Below are 20,613 nucleotides of genomic sequence, written 5' to 3'. Positions count from 1 at the left end.
GGACCTGGTACATTGTAAACAATACATAATCGCTTAGTAAATAATCGTGGAACGAATGAGAGAATGGGGGAGAAGGGATTTTGAGAATTTGACTATGGTTGGACAAAATGTGTCCCCTATGACATTCCGTGAGAAATCCGAGTTAGGACGGGGAGCGTTTTTTCACGACTTATGTTAGTAGACTTTGATCTTTGCCCAGTCGAGGCCGCACTGGGCTCTCGGCACATGGTGGGTGAGAAGGGTGGCGCCCCACTTAGTGGTGGGGCAGGTAAGTCTCTCTCTCTAGGAAGAGGAGCCTCGATGGAGGCTTCTAGAGTCAGGAGAAGGAAGGACGTTCAGGAAGAGCCCAGGGAAGTAAAGGCTGGAGGAGAGATAGGCTACAGGGTGAGCTGTGTGGGTAGATACAGCTTTGAATCTCAGCCAGCTGGGCCCCAAGTGTAAGTGTTGAGGGGGTGCGGACGACCCACAACCAGGCAATGGACTGCGGTGGCGTCTGCACTGAAGTTTTTTCTCCTGCGCATGAGGCCTTGCGGGAGCGGGAAGCCCCCAAATCTCTTGTCCCTCGTCACATGGCTCCAGGATCCGTCCACCGCGCGTCTTGAGCCAGAGCCGCCAGCAGAGGGCGGGCGGGAGACAAACGTGCTGAGGCCCGCGAGCCGCCGCTCTAGCCTGACCCGGGTCATAGAGTCGCGCCGCTTCCGGCCCTGCCGTGGGGAAGGAGCCGGAAGTCCGGCGGGCTCCGGGTGTCGAGATGGAGGAGGGCGAGTACGAGTCGGTGCTCTGTGTCAAGCCGGAGGTCCACGTCTACCGCATCCCGCCGCGAGCCACCAACCGTGGTTACAGGTGATCGCTTGCCGCCGGGCCAGGCTAACCCCGATTTAACCCCTTCCCCGCCGCCCGACACGCCCACCGTGGGAGCCCAGGACGGCCGCGGCCGGTTTAGGGGAGCGGCGGGAGGTAATGCTGTGTTTTCTCCCAGTTCGAGGCCAGAGCAGGGAGGAAGACCCAGACTTGGGACTGTCTCAGTCCGACGCACGGGGCTCCCAGCGCCAGGAAGGCGTTGGAGCCGTGTCTAGCCGTGTCTAGCGGGTAACCTAAGCGTGGTTGGGTGCGGGGGGTGGTGTCACAAGCCCTTTTCTTTCAGCCCTGACTGGTGGCCTTGAAGGGAACCTTGAAAAGCCTGAAGGGGGAGGGGTCCTGTCACCGGCGGAAATCCCCAGGGGAAGGAAAACAGCTCAGAACCGGCCAAAAGGACCCGTTCGAGGGAGCTGTAAGCGGATGGCCAGAGCCCAGGGACCCCTCCGTGCCCAGCTCCCTTCGCACGAACCTCAGGCCTTATCGCAGCTTGTGGCGGTTGGAAGGAGTCCATCCGCGCTTCTCTGGTGAAATGTTCACCTGAGAGGGATAAACAGATGCTTGTAAGGTCTGGAAGGGAACGCAGGAAAGGGCGTTACGGGAGGACAGTGGGGGTTGGAAGGAGACTTCCTTTCCCGATATGCTTTTCTGTAATGTTTGCATTTTGTTACCAAGCCTATGCATTACCTATTAAAAGAAGGAAAGGGAAAAAAAAAAAAGATGTGCTTGTTACAGACAGCCTGGTCTGTGGCTATTTTGTGCCCCCGTCTCGGGGGTGGGGTCGCTTTGGAAGGCACTGTTTGTCTCAGTGATTTGGAAATACAGGATTGGCCTGCAGCGCAAGAATGGTGGGGTGTCCACATTTCTGGCCTCTTGTTACTTTCCAGTTGTGTTAACACGGACTCGTAGCTGATTTTCTAGACAACAGATAATTTTTTTGAACACCTGTTACATCCATGGTGTAACTTAAAAGTAGAATGAAAGCAACGAGAGAAGCAATTACAGAAACACATTTGCTTTCTGTTGTCAAACTGGAGATTGGACACCAAACCCGGGATGGTCAATCTACTCTGATCCCCTTTAGTAGGATGGGTTTGGTCCCTCCTGGTACCCCCCCCCCCAAATAAGGTTCCCAAGTGTCAGGGCTGGCTGGTCTGGCACAGAGGAAACTGGCAGCCCCTGCCCTTGACCCTCAGAGCTCCTCTTAGCTTAGATCTAAGGCCTGTGTTGCTCCAGTAGGAGGAACTGAAACTGAGTCTGCTGACTTGTGACTCGAGAGTCTGCATTCGTGTGGCCTTTAAAACAACCTGGGTCCATAGTTAATGGTGTTGTTTAGGAAATTCCAAGAAAAGCCTTTGAAAACACCCAAGGTTCTTGCTGTTTGGGGGGTTTTACTGAATTGCTTCTTAGAAGTAAAATGTGAAGTTACTGCTTTAAAAGTCCCCAAAGAAGCTATTGTGATAGGTCCGTGGTTTCCTGGGGTTCTTTCGGCCTGGGACACCTTCGAGGTTGTTTCTTGGACACCTGTTCACTTGTCTCACATGTATAGTTGCTCCTCTTCTTTCTTTCTGCTAACGGTTGCTCTCTCTCTGCTTTTCCTCGAAGATCGTCCCCCTGGTCCCAAATGGTCACTCTGGCCACTGCAGCCTGGCAGTGTCTTAAACAGCAGGCCTGGGATCTGCTTCCTTTACAGAAAGAAAACTGGAAGTCCTACTTCTGAGAAAAAGTCTCTGTAGTCTAGAACTGGGGTCAGCAAACTGCGACCGATTGTGTTTTTGGTGTTTTTTGGGGGGGGACCGATTGTGTTTTTGTATGTCTCATAAGCTAAGGATGGTTTTTACATTTATAAATAGCTGGGGAACATTAAAAAAAATATTTCTTAATGCACAAATTATATGAAATTCAGGTTTTTAGTGTCCAGAAAGTTGCGCTGAAATACAGTCACTCAGCAGAAAACATTCAGTTAAAATACATAAAGCACCAACACACTCACGTACTGTTTGCTTTCGCCCTACAGCAGCAGAGCGGGAAGTTGTGACTGAGATGGGATGGCCCTTTTCAGAGAAAGTTCGCCAACCTCTGGTCCTGAGCAAGCAGCCCCCATGGCCCTTCCCGTTGCCGTCCCCAGCACTTGAGTGACAGAGCAGCGGCCTCTAGCCGAGGCTCAATGGTTTTTGTCCCCTTAGGGCCGCGGAGTGGCAGCTGGACCAGCCTTCATGGAGTGGCCGGCTGCGGATCACTGCAAAAGGGCAGGTGGCCTACATCAAGCTGGAGGACAGGACCTCAGGTAAAGGCAAGGGAGACCCTCGTGGGGCTAAGATGCCATACCTCCTACTTTGTGAGGGGAGAGGCAGCCCTGGCCGGTCCACTCGGGTCATGGGAACCGATCCTCGAAATCAACGGCCCAACCGTACCTCTAAGCCGCCTCCATTCCCCCGACCTTTAAGTGTAGAAAGCGCCCTCTCCAGGTGTAAAAAGGACTATTTCCTGTCATGCACCTGTCTTTGGTGGGGGGCCTCTTTAAGAATATCCTAATTTTGGAATCCAGGAAGAGGAGACCTACAGGTTCGTCTCAGGTAGGAAGCCCCAGAGTTTGCCTTGAAGACCAGCTGGGATGGGGGGGGATGCACAACCCTCTGCGGTTGAGCTCTGATTCTTACTCAGGAATTCTGTTTATCAACTAAATGCTAACGCCCCAGACTGACCACGCCCATTAACTGAAAGAGCTGGAAACTGTCCGACTCAGCTCTTTCTTTGCTGAAAGAACAAGCCACACCGGGCTGCGTTGGGGTCAGCTGGCAGATGTCACCTTAGGGGAAATCCGCCTGGAGGTCATGTGCCACCAGGGCCTCCGGGTGAGCTGTGGAGGGCACTCGACCTGAAAGAGTCCCAGCCCCAGAGCAGGCATGGGGCCTGGGGCCTGCTTGGTCGGGTGCTGCAGCATCCGGTCATTTATTTTTCTAAGGCGTAGAGATTTTCCTGGGTGGGGTGGGACCGAGTGTAAAGCCTCAGAGGCAAAACCGGCATCCTTGTGTCTGAGCTGTGAGACCTTGGGCGAGCCACGTGACCTCCAGTGCCTCGGCCTCCTTGTTGAGGTGGGGATCCCATTAGCTCATACTCCACAAGGTGGTCGGAAATACGAAGTGAGCGCACATTCATCCAGCTGCTTTGTGGACTGCACGGGGACCCAAAGCATCGATTTGTTCTGGAGCGTGGGGCTGGCTGGGCACTGGCTGCAGAGGAGTTTGAAAAGACAGCTGCTGTGACTAGGCCAGAGAGCTCGGGCCGTGAGGTTGGCCGGGGTGTCCCAGGTGATCTCACAAGGGGTGGCAGTACCTGTTTTCTGGGAGCCTTAGGAATGGACTTCAAGGTGACCGCCTAGGGGAACAGCGACTGCCCAGAGCTGAGCCTCCCCTCAGGAGCCACCCCAAGATGCTCTTCGCTCGGGGTCAGGCCTGCTGGGTCCTGTTTGTCTCTCCCTCCACACTCCTTCTCTGCCAAGGCTAGTGGCATTTGGGCTAGGGGAGTGTTGTGGGCTGTCAGGTCAAATTTCAGCTGTGCAGGGACATGGCTGGCCTCTTTACCAGATGCCAGTAGCACCCCCCAAGTTGTGAAAAATAAAAATGTCTCCGCACATTGACACATGTCCCTGGGGGGGAGGGGGAGCAAAACCACCCCTGGTTGAGAATCACTGCTCTGGGCCGAAGGCATCCACGTGAATCCCCGATCCCCAGGGACCAAACTAGGGGGCAGAGAAATTATCAAGAAGCTACAGACTTGAGGGCCACCCACCGATTGGGATTCAGTTTGGCCTTGATTGCACAGTCACCTGTGAACCTCAGCATTGAGTAGAGAAGCCTTGGTCGAGTACCGGAAGTGCGAACGGAGGTCAGCACCTGCAGAAGTGATGCGAGTCCTGGGTGGCGCAGTCGTTAAGCGTCTACCTTCGGCTCAGGGCGTGATCCCAGCATTCTGGGATCGAGCCCCACATCAGGCTCCTCCGCTAGGAGCCTGCTTCTTCCTCCCACTCCCCCTGCTTGTGTTCCCTCTCTCACTGGTTGTCTCTCTCTGTCAAATAAATAAATAAAATCTTTAAAAAAAAAAAAAAAAGTGATGCGAGTCCAGAACACCCCCAAAGGTGTGCGTTACACTGGGGCCTAGAGAGCCGGAGTGATGAGGGATGCATTCCATTGAGGCTCCTTTTAAAACCTCTAGTCCTCCTGCCCTGGCTCAGCTGCTTCAGATTCTTCTGTAGGTGCTCAAACCTTCTTTCACTGGGTTCTGCGGCTCCTCCGCAGTCCTGCCTCAGGTCCCAGGCCTTTTCGGAGGTGGTGCTGGACCTGGACTGGGGCCTGCCTTCTCCCGGGCCCTCTGGTGCAGGCAGGTTGGCTCTAGCCCAGCCGTCCCGTGGGGATGGAGTTCCAGCATTGCTAGAGCTGTGGATTGTCAGAGAAGACCAGAAATCTGGATTATTTTACATGTAATTTGATTTTGAAAAGTTCGGCAGTTAAATGAAGAAGATTAGCGGGGGGCTGAATGTGACCTGCAGGCCGCCCCTGACTTCAGCCTTTCCTTGGTTATAGGTCTGTGTCTTCTCTTCTGTCAGAATGGATTTGCTTTGAACCCCCGAGTAAGGTTTGCCTCGCTGCCTTTGAGGAAGAAGGCCCCAGTGGTTTGATAGAAGTGTCAGGCTGGAAAGGGGCTCGAGGTTCACCCTAACTTGTGCTTCCAGGGGAGCTCTTTGCTCAGGCCCCGGTGGATCAGTTTCCTGGCACAGCCGTGGAGAGTGTGACGGATTCCAGCAGGTACTTCGTTATCCGCATCGAGGATGGAAACGGTGCGTGCGGGTCTCGGGGGTTCCTCCTCGTGAGAAGGGTGTCCTCTGCCTCTGGCAAGCGGGATTAATCATGTGTTGTCCCCCAGGGCGCCGGGCGTTTATTGGAATTGGCTTCGGGGACCGAGGCGATGCCTTTGACTTCAATGTTGCATTGCAGGACCATTTCAAGTAAGTGGTTCCGGAATACGCGTGCTTGTGCTGCCTCCCTGCTTTCCCTGGCAGCATGGTTTCCCAGCTTAGGATACCCAGGTGGTGATGTGGGATTCGTCTGCTGGCAGAGCCTCCGGGAAACTCACTGCTCCTGTGGGGCAGGCTGCCTTCTCTACTTTCCAGTCCTCTCCTCTTCCCCCAGCCCCATCTCTCACCGGTCAGCTGGCCCAGCCTCTGAGGTGCCATACCTCTTCCCTTCCCGGGCACCAGAGGCGCTCAGAGTCCTGAGCCTGCTCCTCTGTGGTACAGTCAGTGGTGCTGTGGTCTGCGAGTCCTTCTAAAGCTAAAAGACAGGGCAGGAAAGACAGCTCCCCTGCCCCCTGCAGGCCTCCGTCTCTGGCCGCTGGCAGGTTGGAGCGTGTGCAGCACTCACGTGCGCACCTCTGGCTCTTCCCTGGCCTGCTGTCCTGCCCAGGTGGCTGCCGGATGGGTATCGTGTGGAGGCGGGGCGCTCTTTGTGTTGCTCTCTGCTTCCTGGGCATCTGTCTTGTCTCACCATCTACCTTATGAGTCTTTGGGGCGCGGGGGGGTTGTGGGTACGTTGTCCTAGTCCTCATGCCAAGGGCTAGGGAGGAGAGGGCCAGGTTCTCAGATTTCCTGAAGACCAGTGTCAGGACCGTCTTCTACATCCATGAGCTCACTGAATTGTCATAGCTGTCTTTAACATGTACAGAATCGTCATCCCATCTTGTTGACGAGGACACTGATATGCCCACAGCTGTTTATGTGTCAGAGTCAGGATTTGAATTCAGGCCCAACTGCCAAGCCTGCATGTCTTTTTCTGCTGCGTAGAACCTCCTCCTGGACCGTTGGTCGTGGAGGTGGAGTGAAGGAGTGAACGCAGGGCAGCTGGTCTCTTCCTCGCCTTTGTCTTCCTGTCTCCCCAGGTGGGTGAAACAGCAGTGTGAATTTGCAAAACAGGCCCAGAACCCAGACCAGGGCCCCAAGTTGGACCTAGGCTTCAAAGACGGCCAGACCATCAAGCTCAACATCGCGGTGAGTCCCACCCTCCCTTGGCTTTGTTGGCCCGCACCCTCGCCCGGCCCCCAGCCCCGCCCTCTTTTTCCAACTTCCGGTCCGTCCGTTGAGTAGCTGTGTGTAGAGCAGCTGCCCGGTGCCAGCTCCTGTGCTGGGGGTGAATGAGCGAACTCTGCTCTCGTGGTCTGAGCTGGACCAGACAAGATGTGACCACAACCTGGCAGGGGAGGGGATGTAAGGAAGGGAAGGAGGGGGAGCAAAAGCTGGTTCAAGCAGAGGGAATAGCATGTGCTAAAGCTCTGAGTTGTGAGGGAGCGTCAGTCACTTGCTGCCAGAGCTGGCGTTTCTGACCAAGCTGTTTGAATGGGGGTCAGCTGCATCCTGGCCTTGAACCTCAAGTAAGGAAGATTCGGGAGAGCTCTGGACAGGAAAGCATTGAGGTGGGTGCTGGGAGTCACGGGCAGCTTCTGCTGGTGGTGGTGGTGTCCTGACACCCCATGTCTTCATCCTGAGCTGCCCTGCATCTGGGTTTCCCCTTGTTGGCTCCTGTGGAGAATGGGAAAAGGTAGGGCTGGGCCGGGTGGCCAGGACTTGGTCCTGAACCTGGCTACAGGGAGTGGGGTTGGAGTGACTGGGGGAACCAAGGACCAGATGGAAATGTTTTTTTGAAGAAACTTTGTAACCCTAAGATAATGCTCTTCCTCTTTACTTACTCTTTATTTACTATCTCTTTCTCCTCTTTTCTGCTTCATGCTGGTGATGATTTGGGACCCTTGACGTTGGCCAGCTGGCCCTTAAGAGAAAATACAGGTCATGTCCAGTGGACTGGTTGGGATGTGATTCCTCTCTTGCTGGGAGGAAACTAACATTTAATGAGCATCAGCTGTGTGCCAGGTAGTGTTTTTTTTTTTTTAGGCACTTATACGAATTAAGCATTCTCCCATTTTACAGGTGAGAAAATTGAGGCTTAGAGAATTTAAGGGACTTGCCCAGGTCATGGAGCTGGAAATAACCAGCACAGCCGGACTCTCACTGAGGGCTTTGAGGCTTCTGGCTTCAGGGCTGTGGTTTTAGCATTGGATTAAGCTGCTGCTCCTTACAAGGGGGGAACCGTGTCTTCATCCTTGTAACTCGCACTGGTTTCTGGCTCACTTGGGGGCTCAGGTTTTTGTTTTTGGGTTTTTTTAAATTTTGGGTTTTTTGGTTTTTTTAAGATTTTATTTATTTACTTGAGAGAGCAGGGGCAGGGGCAGAGGGAGAGAGAAAGGGAGAAGCAGACTCCCCACTGAGCAGGGAGCCCAATGCAGGGCTCGATCCCAGGACACTGAGATCATGACTGGAGTCAAAGTTAGATGCTTAATCAGCTGACCCACCTAGGCACCCCTTTTTTAAATGTTTTATGGAAGTATGCTGTGTGTACAGAAAAGTACACACATTATCAATGCAGAACTCAGTGAATTTTTGAAAACCAAATGTACCCATGAAAACTAGCCTCCAGATCAAGAAGCAGAGATTATCAGCCCTCTGGAAGCCCCTCTCCTGTTCCCGTCCACAGGACAGAGTCACCACGGTCCTGATGTTGAATGCCCTAGATTTTTGTTTTCAAACAAAATCTGGCTCTGTTTTGTTGCTCGTCGTTTGTCCATTGTCACTGCAGTGGCGTATTTCATTGTAAGAATGTGTCACAGTGTTACTGTTTGTGGGTTTTTTTTTCTTTTTTTTTAAGATTTATTTATTTATTTGAGGTGAGGAGGGGCAAAAGGAGAGGGAGAGAGAATCCTCAAGCAGACTCCCTGCTAAGCGCAGAACCCCACCCGGGCTCAATCCCACAACCTGAGCCGAAACCAAGAGTCGGATGCTTAACCAACTGAGCCCCCCAGGAACCTCCCAGTGTTACCCTTTAACCGACGGTGGACACTGGGGTAGTTGCCAGTTTGGAGCTGTTACAAATGGTGTGACTGCGACGTCCACGTGCATGTCTTTTGGTGCCTGTGTGCATGTTTCTGGGGGGTCTGTTTCCAGGAGGGAAATTGCAGGGTCATCAGTTCACATGTTCGGCTTTATAGATTCTTCCAGACAGTTTTCCAAGGAGCGATCCCAGTTTACACTGCCCCCGGCAGTGTGTGAGTGAGCGTTCTGGTTGCCCCACATCCTTGTCAGTACTGGGTAGTCTGTATTTTAGCCATTCTGCTGGGCGTGTAATGATACAGCGCTCGTTTTGATTTGTAGTTTTAATTGGTATTTTCCTGATGATTAATGAAGCCAGTGCTGAGTTTTCAAATTAGGTGTATTTGAGATAGCTCTGGAATTGTGATGCGTTGAACACAGCTCACAACAGTGAGAGTGCTGGATGGCTCTTGACCATCTCTTGGTTATACAGACGTTTGGGACTTGGGGGACACCTTAGCCCTGTTTGTGGGGTTTTCTGATAAGCAGGGGGACCCCAGCAGAACTGACTGGTTTGCATTCCTCTCCTCTCTTCAGAACATGAAGAAGAAGGAAGGAGCAGCCGGGACTCCCCGAGCACGGCCCGCCAGCACAGGAGGACTGAGCCTGCTTCCCCCACCCCCGGGGGGGAAAACCTCCACCCTGGTCCCTCCCCCCGGGGAGCAGTTGGCTGTGGGGGGGTCCCTCGTCCAGACAGCAGGTGCTCCCAGTTCAGGTCAGTGCTTGGGAGTAACTGTACTTGCTGTGAAAGCTGCACCTGCGGGGTCCTCTTCCCCCGGCAGCGGGGGCCGCGTGGAGTTCCCTCCTTCACTCGCACCGTCCATCATTTGGTACCTGTCCGTGACACCACAAAGCTGATCCTGCCCAGGCTGGGTAAGGGGTTCCTCTGTCCCCTGATACCTGCCGTGTACCCCCTCAGTGCCTCTGTCTACCCCTGACGGGCGGGGGCTGAGGCTTGTTGGTTGTGACACTGATTTGCGGTGAAATCGTCAGGATGTGGGTTCCTGGTTCTTAGAAGCTGCCCCGTGTTTGTCGAGTGGGTGGGTGATAGAGACACGGTCTGCTCATACCTAGTAGGAGACAGGAGTCCTGGGCACAAAGACCAAATGTATGGGTCCACATACTACCAGCCAGGCTGATGTGGGGAGGCTCCATGTTGAGGTGGGCCTTGAAGGAAGGAGACCAGGGGAAGGGGACGCTTGGCATTCCAGACAGAAGCGTATGAATAAGGCTCAGATTTTTAAACACCTGGTGTGTGTAGGGAAGTGGGTGTAGCATAAGTATGCCAAGGTGAGTGGTGGGAAATAATGTTGGGGATTTAGTTTAGAGCAAGCTCCTTGGTAAGGCCCTCGGGGTGCTGGGAAGCTGAGGGGCAACTCCCCCAGCACGCTACTCTGGTGCTTGTTCTAAGGTGTAAGGAATGCTTTTGGTGACCCTGGGATTCCAGAAGTCAGTGCCCAGTACCAGCCATTGATAGTGCTGGGGAGCTAGCCTATTTCCTTGGCCTCCGCACCCTACCTGGCCAGCCTGGCTGATGTTCCAGGCCTTCCCCAGGCTGGGTGATTTCTCCACACAGATCTCACCAGGTTCTGGGGGTCAGGATCTAGGCAGGAAGCCTGCTTTCTTTCCATTTTAAGGGTGTGGCCATAGGCTTCCCCATGTGGCAGTCAGGCTTCCAACCTCAGCCTCGTGGGGAATTCCCAGGCCAGGCGTGGGCAGGAGTAGCGGTCAGCCAGCCTCCGCCCCGGTACCAGGAACCATCCTTCCAGCATTGTTTCTCAGAGTAACAGGACCAGCTGCCTTGGCATCACCAGGAACGTGGACAGAATCTGTGTTATTTGTATGCTCACTGAGGTCTGAGAACCACTGTCTCAGGCCTTCCCTCGGTTGCTGCTGCGTCTTTAACAGCTAACATGGAGCATCTGCTGTGTGCCAGGCGGTATTCTAGGCCCTGGGAGTGCTCCTAGTACAGTGCCACGTTCCCGCTCTCAAGGGCTTATGGTTGGTTGGTTGGTTTTCTTAAGATTTTATTTATTTATTTTGAGAAAGCAAGAGTGATGGGGGGAGGGGCAGAGGGAGAATCTCAAGGAGACTGTACCTGGAGCACAGAGCCCGATGCAGGGCTTGATCTCATGACCCTGAGATCATGACCTGAGCCAAAGTCAGGAGTGAAGACACTTAACCATCTGAGTGACCCAGGTGCCCCTCTATGTTCTTTTTTAAAGATTTTTATTTATTAGAGACAGAACACAGCAAGGGTGCAGGAGAGGGAAAAGCAGACTCCCCACCGAGCCAGGAACCCAGTGCGGGGCTCGATCCCAGGACCTCAGGATCATGACCTGAGCCGAAGGCAGTCTCTTACTGACCGAGCCACCCAGGCTCCTCAAGGGCTTATGTTCTAAGGCACAAGTCAGGCAATTAGCGTTTCTACAGACAAAATGGTGTCAGATAATGAGCCAGGAAGAGCTACCATTTATTGAGCACTTAGTATATCCTCTAAAACCAGACTGGCTGAGTTCACATTCTAGCTTATCAGTTGTATGATAGTCGGAAGATTGCCTGCTTCTCTGTGCCTCGGTTTTCTCATCTGTAGTATGGGGGCAGTCGTGATACCTATGGTGTGGGTTTCTGGTGAGGATCAAATGAGCTACTCCGCGTGTAGCACTTAGGAACGATACCTAAAACGCCAAGTGCTAGCGTTTGTTAGATCTCATGACACTATGTCATTACCACCACCACGGCTGGGCGTTGTCCAAGCGTGCCACCGTGTTCACTCCTGCAGCACAGACTGCTTCTGTGAAGTAGTGGCTGTTATCAGTGAGAGAGAAGGTTGCGCCTCAGGTCGCACAGTGGGTCCTGGCCTGTCTTCCCCCAGGGCCTGTGATGGGTCTGAATGAGACAATGCACAGTAAGCACTTGGAGCTTCAAAACTCAGTCCTTGAGGGCGCTGGTGTTATCTGGTCTCCTGGCCCAAGCAGATTAGAAATAGCAAATTGGTGGGAGGGCGCAGGGGGGAAGGCACAGGGCCTTTAGCAGGGACAGCGGCGCATGGGGGAGGTGCCGGAAAAGCACGGAAGCAGGCTTGGCAGCCCCATGGTACCCCCACCTTGATGAAGAGAGACACACAGCGGCTTCTGTGTTGCTTCTTCTGGAACGCTCGTCCCAAAGCCTAACCACTCTGGGTCCCAGCATTTGGCACATGTCTGGAGCGTAACTTTCATTCAGTTGATCCAGCCCCTGGACTGAGGGCTTTATGTGAAGAGGACCTTGCATCGTTGGGGGGGCATTCTCCATTCAAGAAGCCAGGGCGGGAGATAGGACATTTTAAACAGGTTGCCAATAGAAGCAGTTGAACACAAGGTCAGCTTCAGGTACGAGTGGTGGATGATGGGTGACTCGTCCTCACTGGCGCCCTGCCCTCCACCTTGTATGTCTGTGGCTTTCCACTTTTCTCCAGGAGCCCTCAAGGGCTCATGAGCAGATGGAAATGGGGCTGCTCGTTTGTTTTTCTTTTTGTCCCAGAGCAGGTCTCTGTGTCTCTTCCTCGACCACTTGGAATCATGAGACTGATTTCAGTGTCACTGAAACCACAAGAGAGATCTGACTCCTGTGTCTCCTTTTCTTCTCTCCCTGCCCGTTGGATTTGGGGACATCAATAGGAGGTGCCACCACGTCCTGGCCGCAAGCCAAGCCTGCCACGACTGCCACCGCCGACATCTGGGGAGACTTTACAAAATCCACAGGGTGAGGAGAGGGTCACATTTTTGTGGTGGGACTGGGGCCAGGGCTGTGTCCCTAGAAACCTGGGGTGGTTCCAGATGCTTTTCTGCTGGCGTGTGGAGCAACCGCTTGGACTTGGACGTTTTCAGGCCAGCCAGAGGGCAGAGCCCCAGAATGTCTGCTTTGGGTGGCATACTTCTCTCCGTGAAGGCTTTTTGCTGCTCTCTACGGCTAGGTGACCTGGGGCTACACTATAACTCTTTCTGGTCTTCCAGGCACCTTTGGCTTATCCCCAGTAGTAGCTCCCTCTCTTCTTCTACTCCACATTCCCTACCCCCGCCCCAGCTATCCCAGAACACTGGACTGAGAGTTAACCTTGGTTCTAGCCTTGGCCCAGCCTCATGGTCTCTTGCCTTCTCTGTCTCAATAAAACTTCAAGCCTTTCCTTGGAGTGGAGGTGAAGAGATGCTAAAAACTTACTGCACCGTTGTTTCTAGGGATAGGCTGTAGGACAGGACTCAGCACGTGTTTTCTATAGAGATAGCAGATTGTTTAGACTTCACAGACCTTACGGTCTCTACTCAGTTTTGCTTTTGTAGCTCAAAAGCAGCCAGAGATGGTATGTAAATGAATGGGCATCGCTGTGTGCCAATAACACTTTATTTACAGAAACAGAGGACTAGATTTGGTTCCTGGGCTGTAGTTTGCTGACCCCTGCTCTAGAACATTCAGGGACTGACTTCTTGGAGCTCTTTCTGCCCAGACAGAAGCCATATTTTATCGACTTTGTATTTTCAAAGATCTGAACTCTCCCACCCCTCCCTTTTTTCCTTTTACAGGTCGACTTCCAGCCAGACTCAACCAGGCACAGGCTGGGTCCAGTTCTGAGCTGAGTGCATCCCTCTTTTTCCTCATACAATTTCTGGAAAGGAGCCGCCTCACCTGGGCCAAAGGAAGGAGGACGAAGCACTCCCAGCCAGCCTCTGTCTGGAGCATGACTCTCTCCTCTCCTCCTCACCTGACTTTCTTGACAGACTGGCATGTCAGGCAGTAAATTGGCGCAATGTCACACTGTTCACTGGGATTCGAGTGTGCACCCACAACACGGGAGGAGGAAAGCTCCAGCATCCCCATCCCTGTCTGTCTCTTGACATGAGAGACACTGAGACTGCTGCTTCCATCACAGTGACCCGTATTAAACACAAGCCCCCAGAGCAAAAGAAGGGGTTGAGCGTGCTTCCTGGCCTCAGCTGGGCCCTTCTCAGTGGTCACAGGTGTCCCGTGATCACTGTCCAGAAGGACGGCCTTCTGCACACCCGTTGGCTGTTGCGACTTCATTCAAGGTGCCTTCAGAGAGGCCATTCCTTCCTGATTTCTGGCAGGTTTATAGGCTGCAGCTCGAGCAGATAATCAGGAGGGAAATCAAGAGTATTAACCAGCTTTTAAAAATTTTTTAATGTTTGCTTTGCTAACGTGCTGATCTGCACTAACTCGTCTTTGCAAAAGGGACTCCTCCTGCAAGATGCCCCAGCAGGGACCTCGGAAAGCATTCCACCCTGTCCGCTGCAGGAACTGCTCTGAACTTCAGGAAGCAGCGTTCTTCTTGGCCAGATGGCCTGGCTGCCGGGTCTTCTGGGCCAGGTGGGCAATGCCAGGCTGAGGCAGGCGCTGGAAGAGTGTTTGGGCATTGTTCTCATGGAGGTGGGGGGTTTGGCCGTCCTGTCCACTGACAGCTGTCTGGGTTCGAGGGCTCCCAGCACGGTTCCCAGGGCCCTGGGTGTTCTCCTGGGTGTGGTTTCTGAAGTGCCTTGTCTGCAGACAACCTCTTACTTTCTTTTCTCCTTCAGAGACTGTACGTGACAGAAGGAGTTCTGCACGAACTGGAAGCTTAGGGTTGCCTGTATTACTGGTTTATGAGAAATAATTTTATTTGAGCACACCTCTAAATTTGCTTTTATCAACATACTTTACCTCTTAATTGAAAGGTGGATTTTTTGGAGGGTCAAGACAATGAACTGAAAAAAAAGAAAAAGTGTTGGCCTTTTTGTGGGACCAGATTCCGAAGATAAAAAAATAAATATTTTTACTTCTGTCAGTGTATGTCAAAGGTGAACATGTTTTTGGCAGCATGGCCACTAAGCCACCCAGGGTGCCACAGCTAGACTCAGCCACCTCTCACCACTGATGGTGTGTCTGGATTTAAAGTCTGGTGCCAGGGGGTCAAATTAGCCAAAAATAAGAGAATTCCTTCTTGTTGCCCCAAGGCAACCAGTAACTTCTCCCCTGTGCACCTAGAAGAGCACCTGTCATTCGGGGACATTTTAGCTTGTCACGTGGGAGGGGGCCCCTGCCTCCCCCGAAGACCTCACCGTGGAAGCCCCTAAATAGGAAGGATGTACAGGCACGCAGGAGCCAAAAACTAAAGGCCACAGCACTTCCCTGCTCGAGGGTTCGGTAAGAAAGCTGCAGTTTTTGGTAGTTATGGAAACAGCTGCTCTGGCTAATAAACTCGGGGGGGGGGAGGGGCGGACGGGGACAGAAAATTAGAATGGAGGGTCCTCTGCCCTTTGAGTAAAGGTAAGGAATTCTCATGAAGGGAGCCTCAGGAGTAGTAAACTGCATCTGTTGCCCATTACGTCCCAGCTTCTTTCTTCCTAAGCGCTTGGAGGCTGGAAAGGAGGAAGCTTACCTTGAAGGAACCCTTCCTTGAGTAGAAGTACTTCCCCTTCAAGGTAGGCTCTTGGGTCTTGGAGATGGACCTGGGCTTTGGATCTAGGCACTCTCCTGGTTAGGCGGTGACCACAGGCTCCTTCCTTCACCCGAGTGTCACTCACAGGAGGCACAGATGCGCCAACAGGTGCCCATGTCCCATAGTTTGGCCTGAATTACCATCATCTAGAATCAGCTAACTTACCAGGAACCATTACTCATGATGGTTGTGGTGAGGCCACTGGTGAAGCAGCCATCAAGGATCTGACCTGAGAAACACCTTGACAGACCTGTGAGGGGTGGGGCTGGGATAAGGAACAGTGTAGTTCATCACCAACTGGGATGCTGGCTGGGAAAAAAACCCGCTGGGGGACCAGGATCCCCAGGAAAATCCCCAATCCCAAACCAGGCTTCTCTTCAATCAGACACCTGACTGGAGCTTCCAAGTTGGGGGTTGGGGGTAGGGGGCGTGAGGCCTGGGCTGCACTCTACAGAGCGGGGGGGGGGGGGGGGGGAGGGGGTGTTGAATACCCTGACAGCCGAAGGTGGCTCCCACGATTGCCACCACCTGGTGTGCACATCTGACGTGATCTTCCAATGTAGGTCAGACCTGTGACTTCTAAGCAACACAATAAGGCAAAGGTGACAAGATGTTGCTCCCATGATTACGTTATAGAACCGGACATCCATCCTGCTGTCAGGATATCTGTCCAGAGAGAGATCCTCTCTCACTGGTTTTAGAGAAGCAAGCTGCCATGTGTCTGCTGCCCTGGCTGGAGCATGAAAGAGGCAAGGAACTAGGGCCACCTCAGGTTGACAGCCAACAGGAGACCAAAGCTCCTAGTCCAGCAGTCTGCAAGGAAGGGAGCACTGCCCACACCACGGGAGCTGGCAGCCCGTCCTCCCCAGCTGGTCGTTCAGATGAGCTCCAGCCCTGGCCAAGCCTTGACTGCAGCTGTGCAGAGGACCCGGCCAAGCTGGGCCCAGACCCCCGACCCAGAGAAACAGCCAGTAAATGTTTTAAACTGCTAAGTATGTGGTAACACTGTTATACAGCAATAGATCACAAAGCGTGTTTGAAGTGGGAGTCTCGGAGAAAAGCATTTGGACAGACTTAAGACCTGTGTGGCCTTAGCAGCTCCCTTCACATGCTCCATGGGGCGTTCCTTTCCCCTTTATGTTGACAGCAGCTATTGCTGGGTGGTGCTTACTCCATGCACTTGGCATAAAACTTGTTTGGCCATCACGTCAGCCCTACAAGGTAGGTACTCCTCTGTTTTACAAATGATGAGACTGAGGCGGTGGATTAGGTAGTTTGCCCGAAGTCACGTGGCTGCTAGGTGGCAGAGCTGGGATTGGAACCCAGGCGTTTGGCTCCAGCATCCATGCTTTTAAATCAGGTTGATCTACTCAACCAGTGGTGCCTCCAGGGCTGGCATGGAAGACCTGGCTAATCGGTGGAGGTTCCCATTGTCCCGGCAGATCAAGAAATCCGTAATACGGCAGGTATCAAATGACAGGCCAAGGGTGGGGCTTTGCCTCCTAGGCGATTAGAAGCCACTGCCATGCATTACGGCACATAGTAGGCCCTCAGTAGCTGTTGATTTCTCCAATCAGAGTGACAGGAGGATGCCATGCTCTGGGCAGAATGGATGGGAGTTGGGATAAGGCCAGTTTTTCCTTACTGCAGCTTGACCTTAGATATTTTAATGTTTTCTTCCAGGTTACAGCTGTAACACAGGTAGAAAAACAAAACCACAAAGAATATTAACGGTCATCCCAAGCATTCCTTGGTTTGTGGGAACATGAGCCCATCTCTGCCTCTGTCTTCACGTGGGCTTCTCCCTGTGGCTCTCTGTGTGTCTTCTCCCCTTGTGAGGACATCCTACACTGGATTTAGGGTCCCCCCCCCGGATTTAGGTAGACCTTAAATCTAGGACGATGTATCTCAAAATCCTTAATTACATCTGCAAAGGCCCTATTTCCAAATAAGGTCACATTCACAGGTATTGGGGGTTGGGACTTGAACATATTTGCGGGGGGGCAATTCAACTCGCCACAGTCTACCCACTCTAAGGTCCACCAGTAAGGAATGGGTCATATAAATTTAGATACATCCAAATAGTGAAATAATAGACTTTTTGGTGAAAACGGAATGAAAAAGCTCTTTATAGGGGTGCCTGGGTGGCTCAGTCGGTTAGGCATCTGCCTTCAGCTCAGGTCATGATCGCAGGGTCCTGGGGTCGAGCCCTATGTAGGGCCGCCTGCTCAGCAGGGAGCCTGCTTCTCCTTCTGCCTCTGCCTGTCACTCCCTCTGCTTGTGCTCGCTTGCTGTCCCTCTCTCTGTTGAATAAATAAATCTTTTTTTAAAAAAGCTCTTTATATAGTGGTAAGGAACTATCACTGAGCTATATCAAGGGCAGGCAGCAAGGTACAGAATAAGGTGCAGATGCTCTTCTGCGTAAATGGGAAGGGAAAGCTACTTCATGTGCATAAAATATCTCTGGAAAGATACACAGGAAGTAGCACTGCAGGTGAGACTGGGTGCCTGGGAGACAGATGCTAGACAGCAGGAGATACTTTATGACTTTCTGTTTGAATCTGAACCATGTAAATGTACCATCTTTTCCAAAGAAAGAAAAAAAAATCTACATTTAAAAGGTTCTCTGTCATATCAATACCCAAAGATACGGAGCAGGGTGAGCATTTTAGTGTCTTTTCATCTTATTATATATAAGCAGTAAATAAATTTTATTTTTTTATAAATATAGGCTTATTCTGTCTAGTATTCTGAAACATTTCACTTCATAACATAACCACTTCTGCAGGCATTGAATGTTCTATAGCATTTGGAATGAACCACCCAAGATTATATATGTTATCGCTGGACCTTTCAGTCTTTCTAATTTTTTGCTATTCAAGTTGGACGTTACAGAAAGACTTTGCAAGTTAACCTTAAGACATCTAGTGAATCCAGTTAATCAGAACGCCCCATCGTCTAAGCCTCCCGGTTAATGTGGTTTTACGGATGGTGGGCAGAGTCCAACCCAGCCTAGCACCCGGATTTGGCAGGCGTTTGGCCCTAGCAACGCTGGGGTGGCAATTCCAGTCACTCGTTCTGCAGTTACCTGAGCTGCGGACTTAGAACCCTCTGCAGTGTGCAGGTGAGCCCCTGGCATGACTCCCTTCAGGTGGCTGGTCTTGGGGTCGCTGGGCTGAGCACCATCTGGTTATGGGGCAGGGGGACCAGTGGACAGCACTTCTGGGGACTCAGATGACCCCTGGCCAGGCCGAGCTGAGCAGAGCCACTGCTTCGGCACAGTAGGAGACCCAGCCTCGTCAGAGAGACGAGGAGCCTCCCGAGGAGGCCTGGGGTATGTGTGGGACTCCCCGCAGCAGGGTCCCATGGGCTCTGGGGTGAGAGGGTCAGGAGAGAGTCACTGTGTTTGCTGTCCCTCCCAAAGTCTCACATCAGGGAGCGTGGTATAGAGGAGAGAAGGTGGGATTGAAAGCCACTGAACTCCCTGCTGTGTATCCTTGGGCAAGTGACTGTACCTCTCTGAGTCTCGGTTTCCTCATCTGTTAAATAGAAATAATCCTGCTTCGCAGCCTAGATCTTGTTTCACAGAGTGTTCAGAGGGGACTGAGGATAGCGGGAGGAAATGGAAGTGGAACCAGCCAGCCCAGTGAGGTACGCAGCCCGTGTAGGCTGCCTTCCGGGTGCAGGTGCTAGTAACCAGGGGACACCTGGTGGAGGCAACAGGCAGGTCTTCTGGAGGGAGGACCCTGGTGCTGGGAGGAGCTTTTCGGAGTGAGGGCTCCGCAGGGACATGCAGGATCAGCAGTGCACTGGTGAGGCCATGAGCCTGTCAGGGCCTGGGTAAGGGACTCAGCAAATCTGGGGACTCCAGACAGGGTGACACAGACCTGGGCCGTGCTGGGGTACCTGGGGCCCAGCTGTGCTTACTGGCAGAGGTCAGTCAGCCCTCCCTTGTGCCCTTCTCCTCCCAACCTCACAGCTCCACCTCCCCATCCCCAAACCCCAGGGATTGACCCAAACCTTTCTTGACCAATAGCTCGCAGCCCTGGCCCAGGCCACAGCCTCGCCTGCGCCATCCCCTGGTGTCAGGGCTTGAAGACCACACTGGCAGCCTCAAGAGCCGTTTTCTCAGATGTAAAACCCAGGCTCTTCTTTTTTTTTTTTTTTTTTTTAAGATTTTATTTATTTATTCGACAGAGAGAGAGACAGCCAGCGAGAGAGGGAACACAAGCAGGGGGAGTGGGAGAGGAAGAAGCAGGCTCCCAGGGGAGGAGCCTGGTGTGGGGCTCGATCCCAGAACGCCAGGATCACGCCCTGAGCCGAAGGCAGACGCTTAACCGCTGTGCCACCCAGGCGCCCCTCCAGGCTCATCTTTAACAAAGAGAAAACTCCCCCTGACCCCCTCCTACCCATCTATTGACTGTTTTCCAAATATAAAATCATAAAATTAGGGGCACCTGAGTGGCTCAGTCCATTAAGGAACTACCTTCAGCTCAGGTCACGATCTCGGGGTCCTGGAATGGAGCCCTGCATGGGGCTCCCTGCTCAGTGGGGAGTCTGCTTCTCCCTCTCCCTCTGCAGCTCCTCCTGCTTGTGCTCTCTCTGTGTCAAATAAATAAAATATTTTTAAAAATCATAAAATTAGGGGCGCCTGGGTGACTTGGTCGGTTACGCATCTGCTTTAGGCTAGGGTCATGATCCCAGGGTTCTGGGATCCAGCCCTGCATCGGGCTCCCTGCTCAGCGGGGAGCCTGCTTCTCCCTCTGTCTCTGCCATACTCCCCCTGCTTGTGCTCTCTCTCTCTGTCAAATGAATAAATAAAATCTTTAAAAATAAATAAAAAATTAAAAAATCATAAACATGCTCTTTCAAATCAAGCACACGTTTCTCTCCACCCTAGAGATTCAGACCTGCCTCCCCCTTTGAAAATGGATGATTTGATTCAATGCTTTGGAGAACAGAGGGAGATTTGAGGCCCAGTGGGCGGATAGAATCTAATTTACTGTTACAATAGAAATGATAGATCACAGTTTAGTTTCGAAGGCATGGTTTCTTCAGAGTGCCTGGCTGGCTCAGTCTGTGAAGCTTGAGCCTCTTGATTCCGGGTTTGTGAGTTTGTGACCCACTTTGGGTGTAGAGATTACAAAAAAATAAAAAAAAATCATGGTTTCCTCTATGGTCTGATCCCTATCGCATTTGGGCAAGGCACACGAGTTGGAGAGAAAGGGGTGGGTGGTGGATGGGGTTCCGCTATTTCACAGATGAGCAAACTGAGGCCAGAGTGCCTCAGGCAAGGTTGCAGGGCAGTCAGGAAAAC

At 52.5% G+C, this 20,613-nt stretch overlaps 2 protein-coding genes across 3 annotated transcripts in view; both read left to right on the top strand.

Annotated features, from left to right (window-relative positions):
- Positions 1–687: 687 nt before the first annotated feature.
- NECAP2 (NECAP endocytosis associated 2) lies at positions 688–13,604 on the top strand. Its single transcript, XM_045804282.2, has 8 exons — positions 688–843; positions 3,042–3,142; positions 5,588–5,692; positions 5,779–5,860; positions 6,790–6,898; positions 9,365–9,542; positions 12,487–12,571; positions 13,387–13,604. Exons 1-8 carry the CDS (start codon positions 752–754, stop codon positions 13,433–13,435), a joined length of 801 nt encoding a protein of 266 aa, XP_045660238.1. The 5' UTR covers positions 688–751; the 3' UTR covers positions 13,436–13,604.
- A 4,734-nt stretch (positions 13,605–18,338) lies between these two features.
- Positions 18,339–20,613, top strand: part of CROCC (ciliary rootlet coiled-coil, rootletin) — a 48,884-nt gene continuing 46,609 nt past the window's right edge. Inside the window, exon 1 of one of the 2 annotated variants that reach the window (XM_045804278.2) lies at positions 18,339–18,420. The gene's annotated coding sequence lies outside the window, so the exon portion shown is untranslated. The remainder of the gene's footprint in view (positions 18,421–20,613) is intronic. The other variant, XM_045804279.2, reaches the window with a different exon arrangement.

Source organism: Ursus americanus, chromosome 33, assembly GCF_024610735.1.
Source record: "Ursus americanus isolate L20-20 chromosome 33, mUrsAme1.1.p, whole genome shotgun sequence".
Taxonomy (NCBI): domain Eukaryota; kingdom Metazoa; phylum Chordata; class Mammalia; order Carnivora; family Ursidae; genus Ursus; species Ursus americanus.
The sequence above is the reverse complement of the archived record's forward strand: the minus strand, read 5'-3'. Positions and strand labels throughout refer to the sequence as shown.

Coding starts and splice junctions, on each gene's coding strand:
- NECAP2 (XM_045804282.2), top strand. CDS start 752: ATGGAGGAGGGCGAGTACGAGTCGGTGCTCTGTGTCAAGCCGGAGGTC. Junction 3,143..5,587: donor GCTGGAGGACAGGACCTCAG/GTAAAGGCAAGG, acceptor TTGTGCTTCCAG/GGGAGCTCTTTGCTCAGGCC. Junction 5,693..5,778: donor CCGCATCGAGGATGGAAACG/GTGCGTGCGGGT, acceptor GTTGTCCCCCAG/GGCGCCGGGCGTTTATTGGA.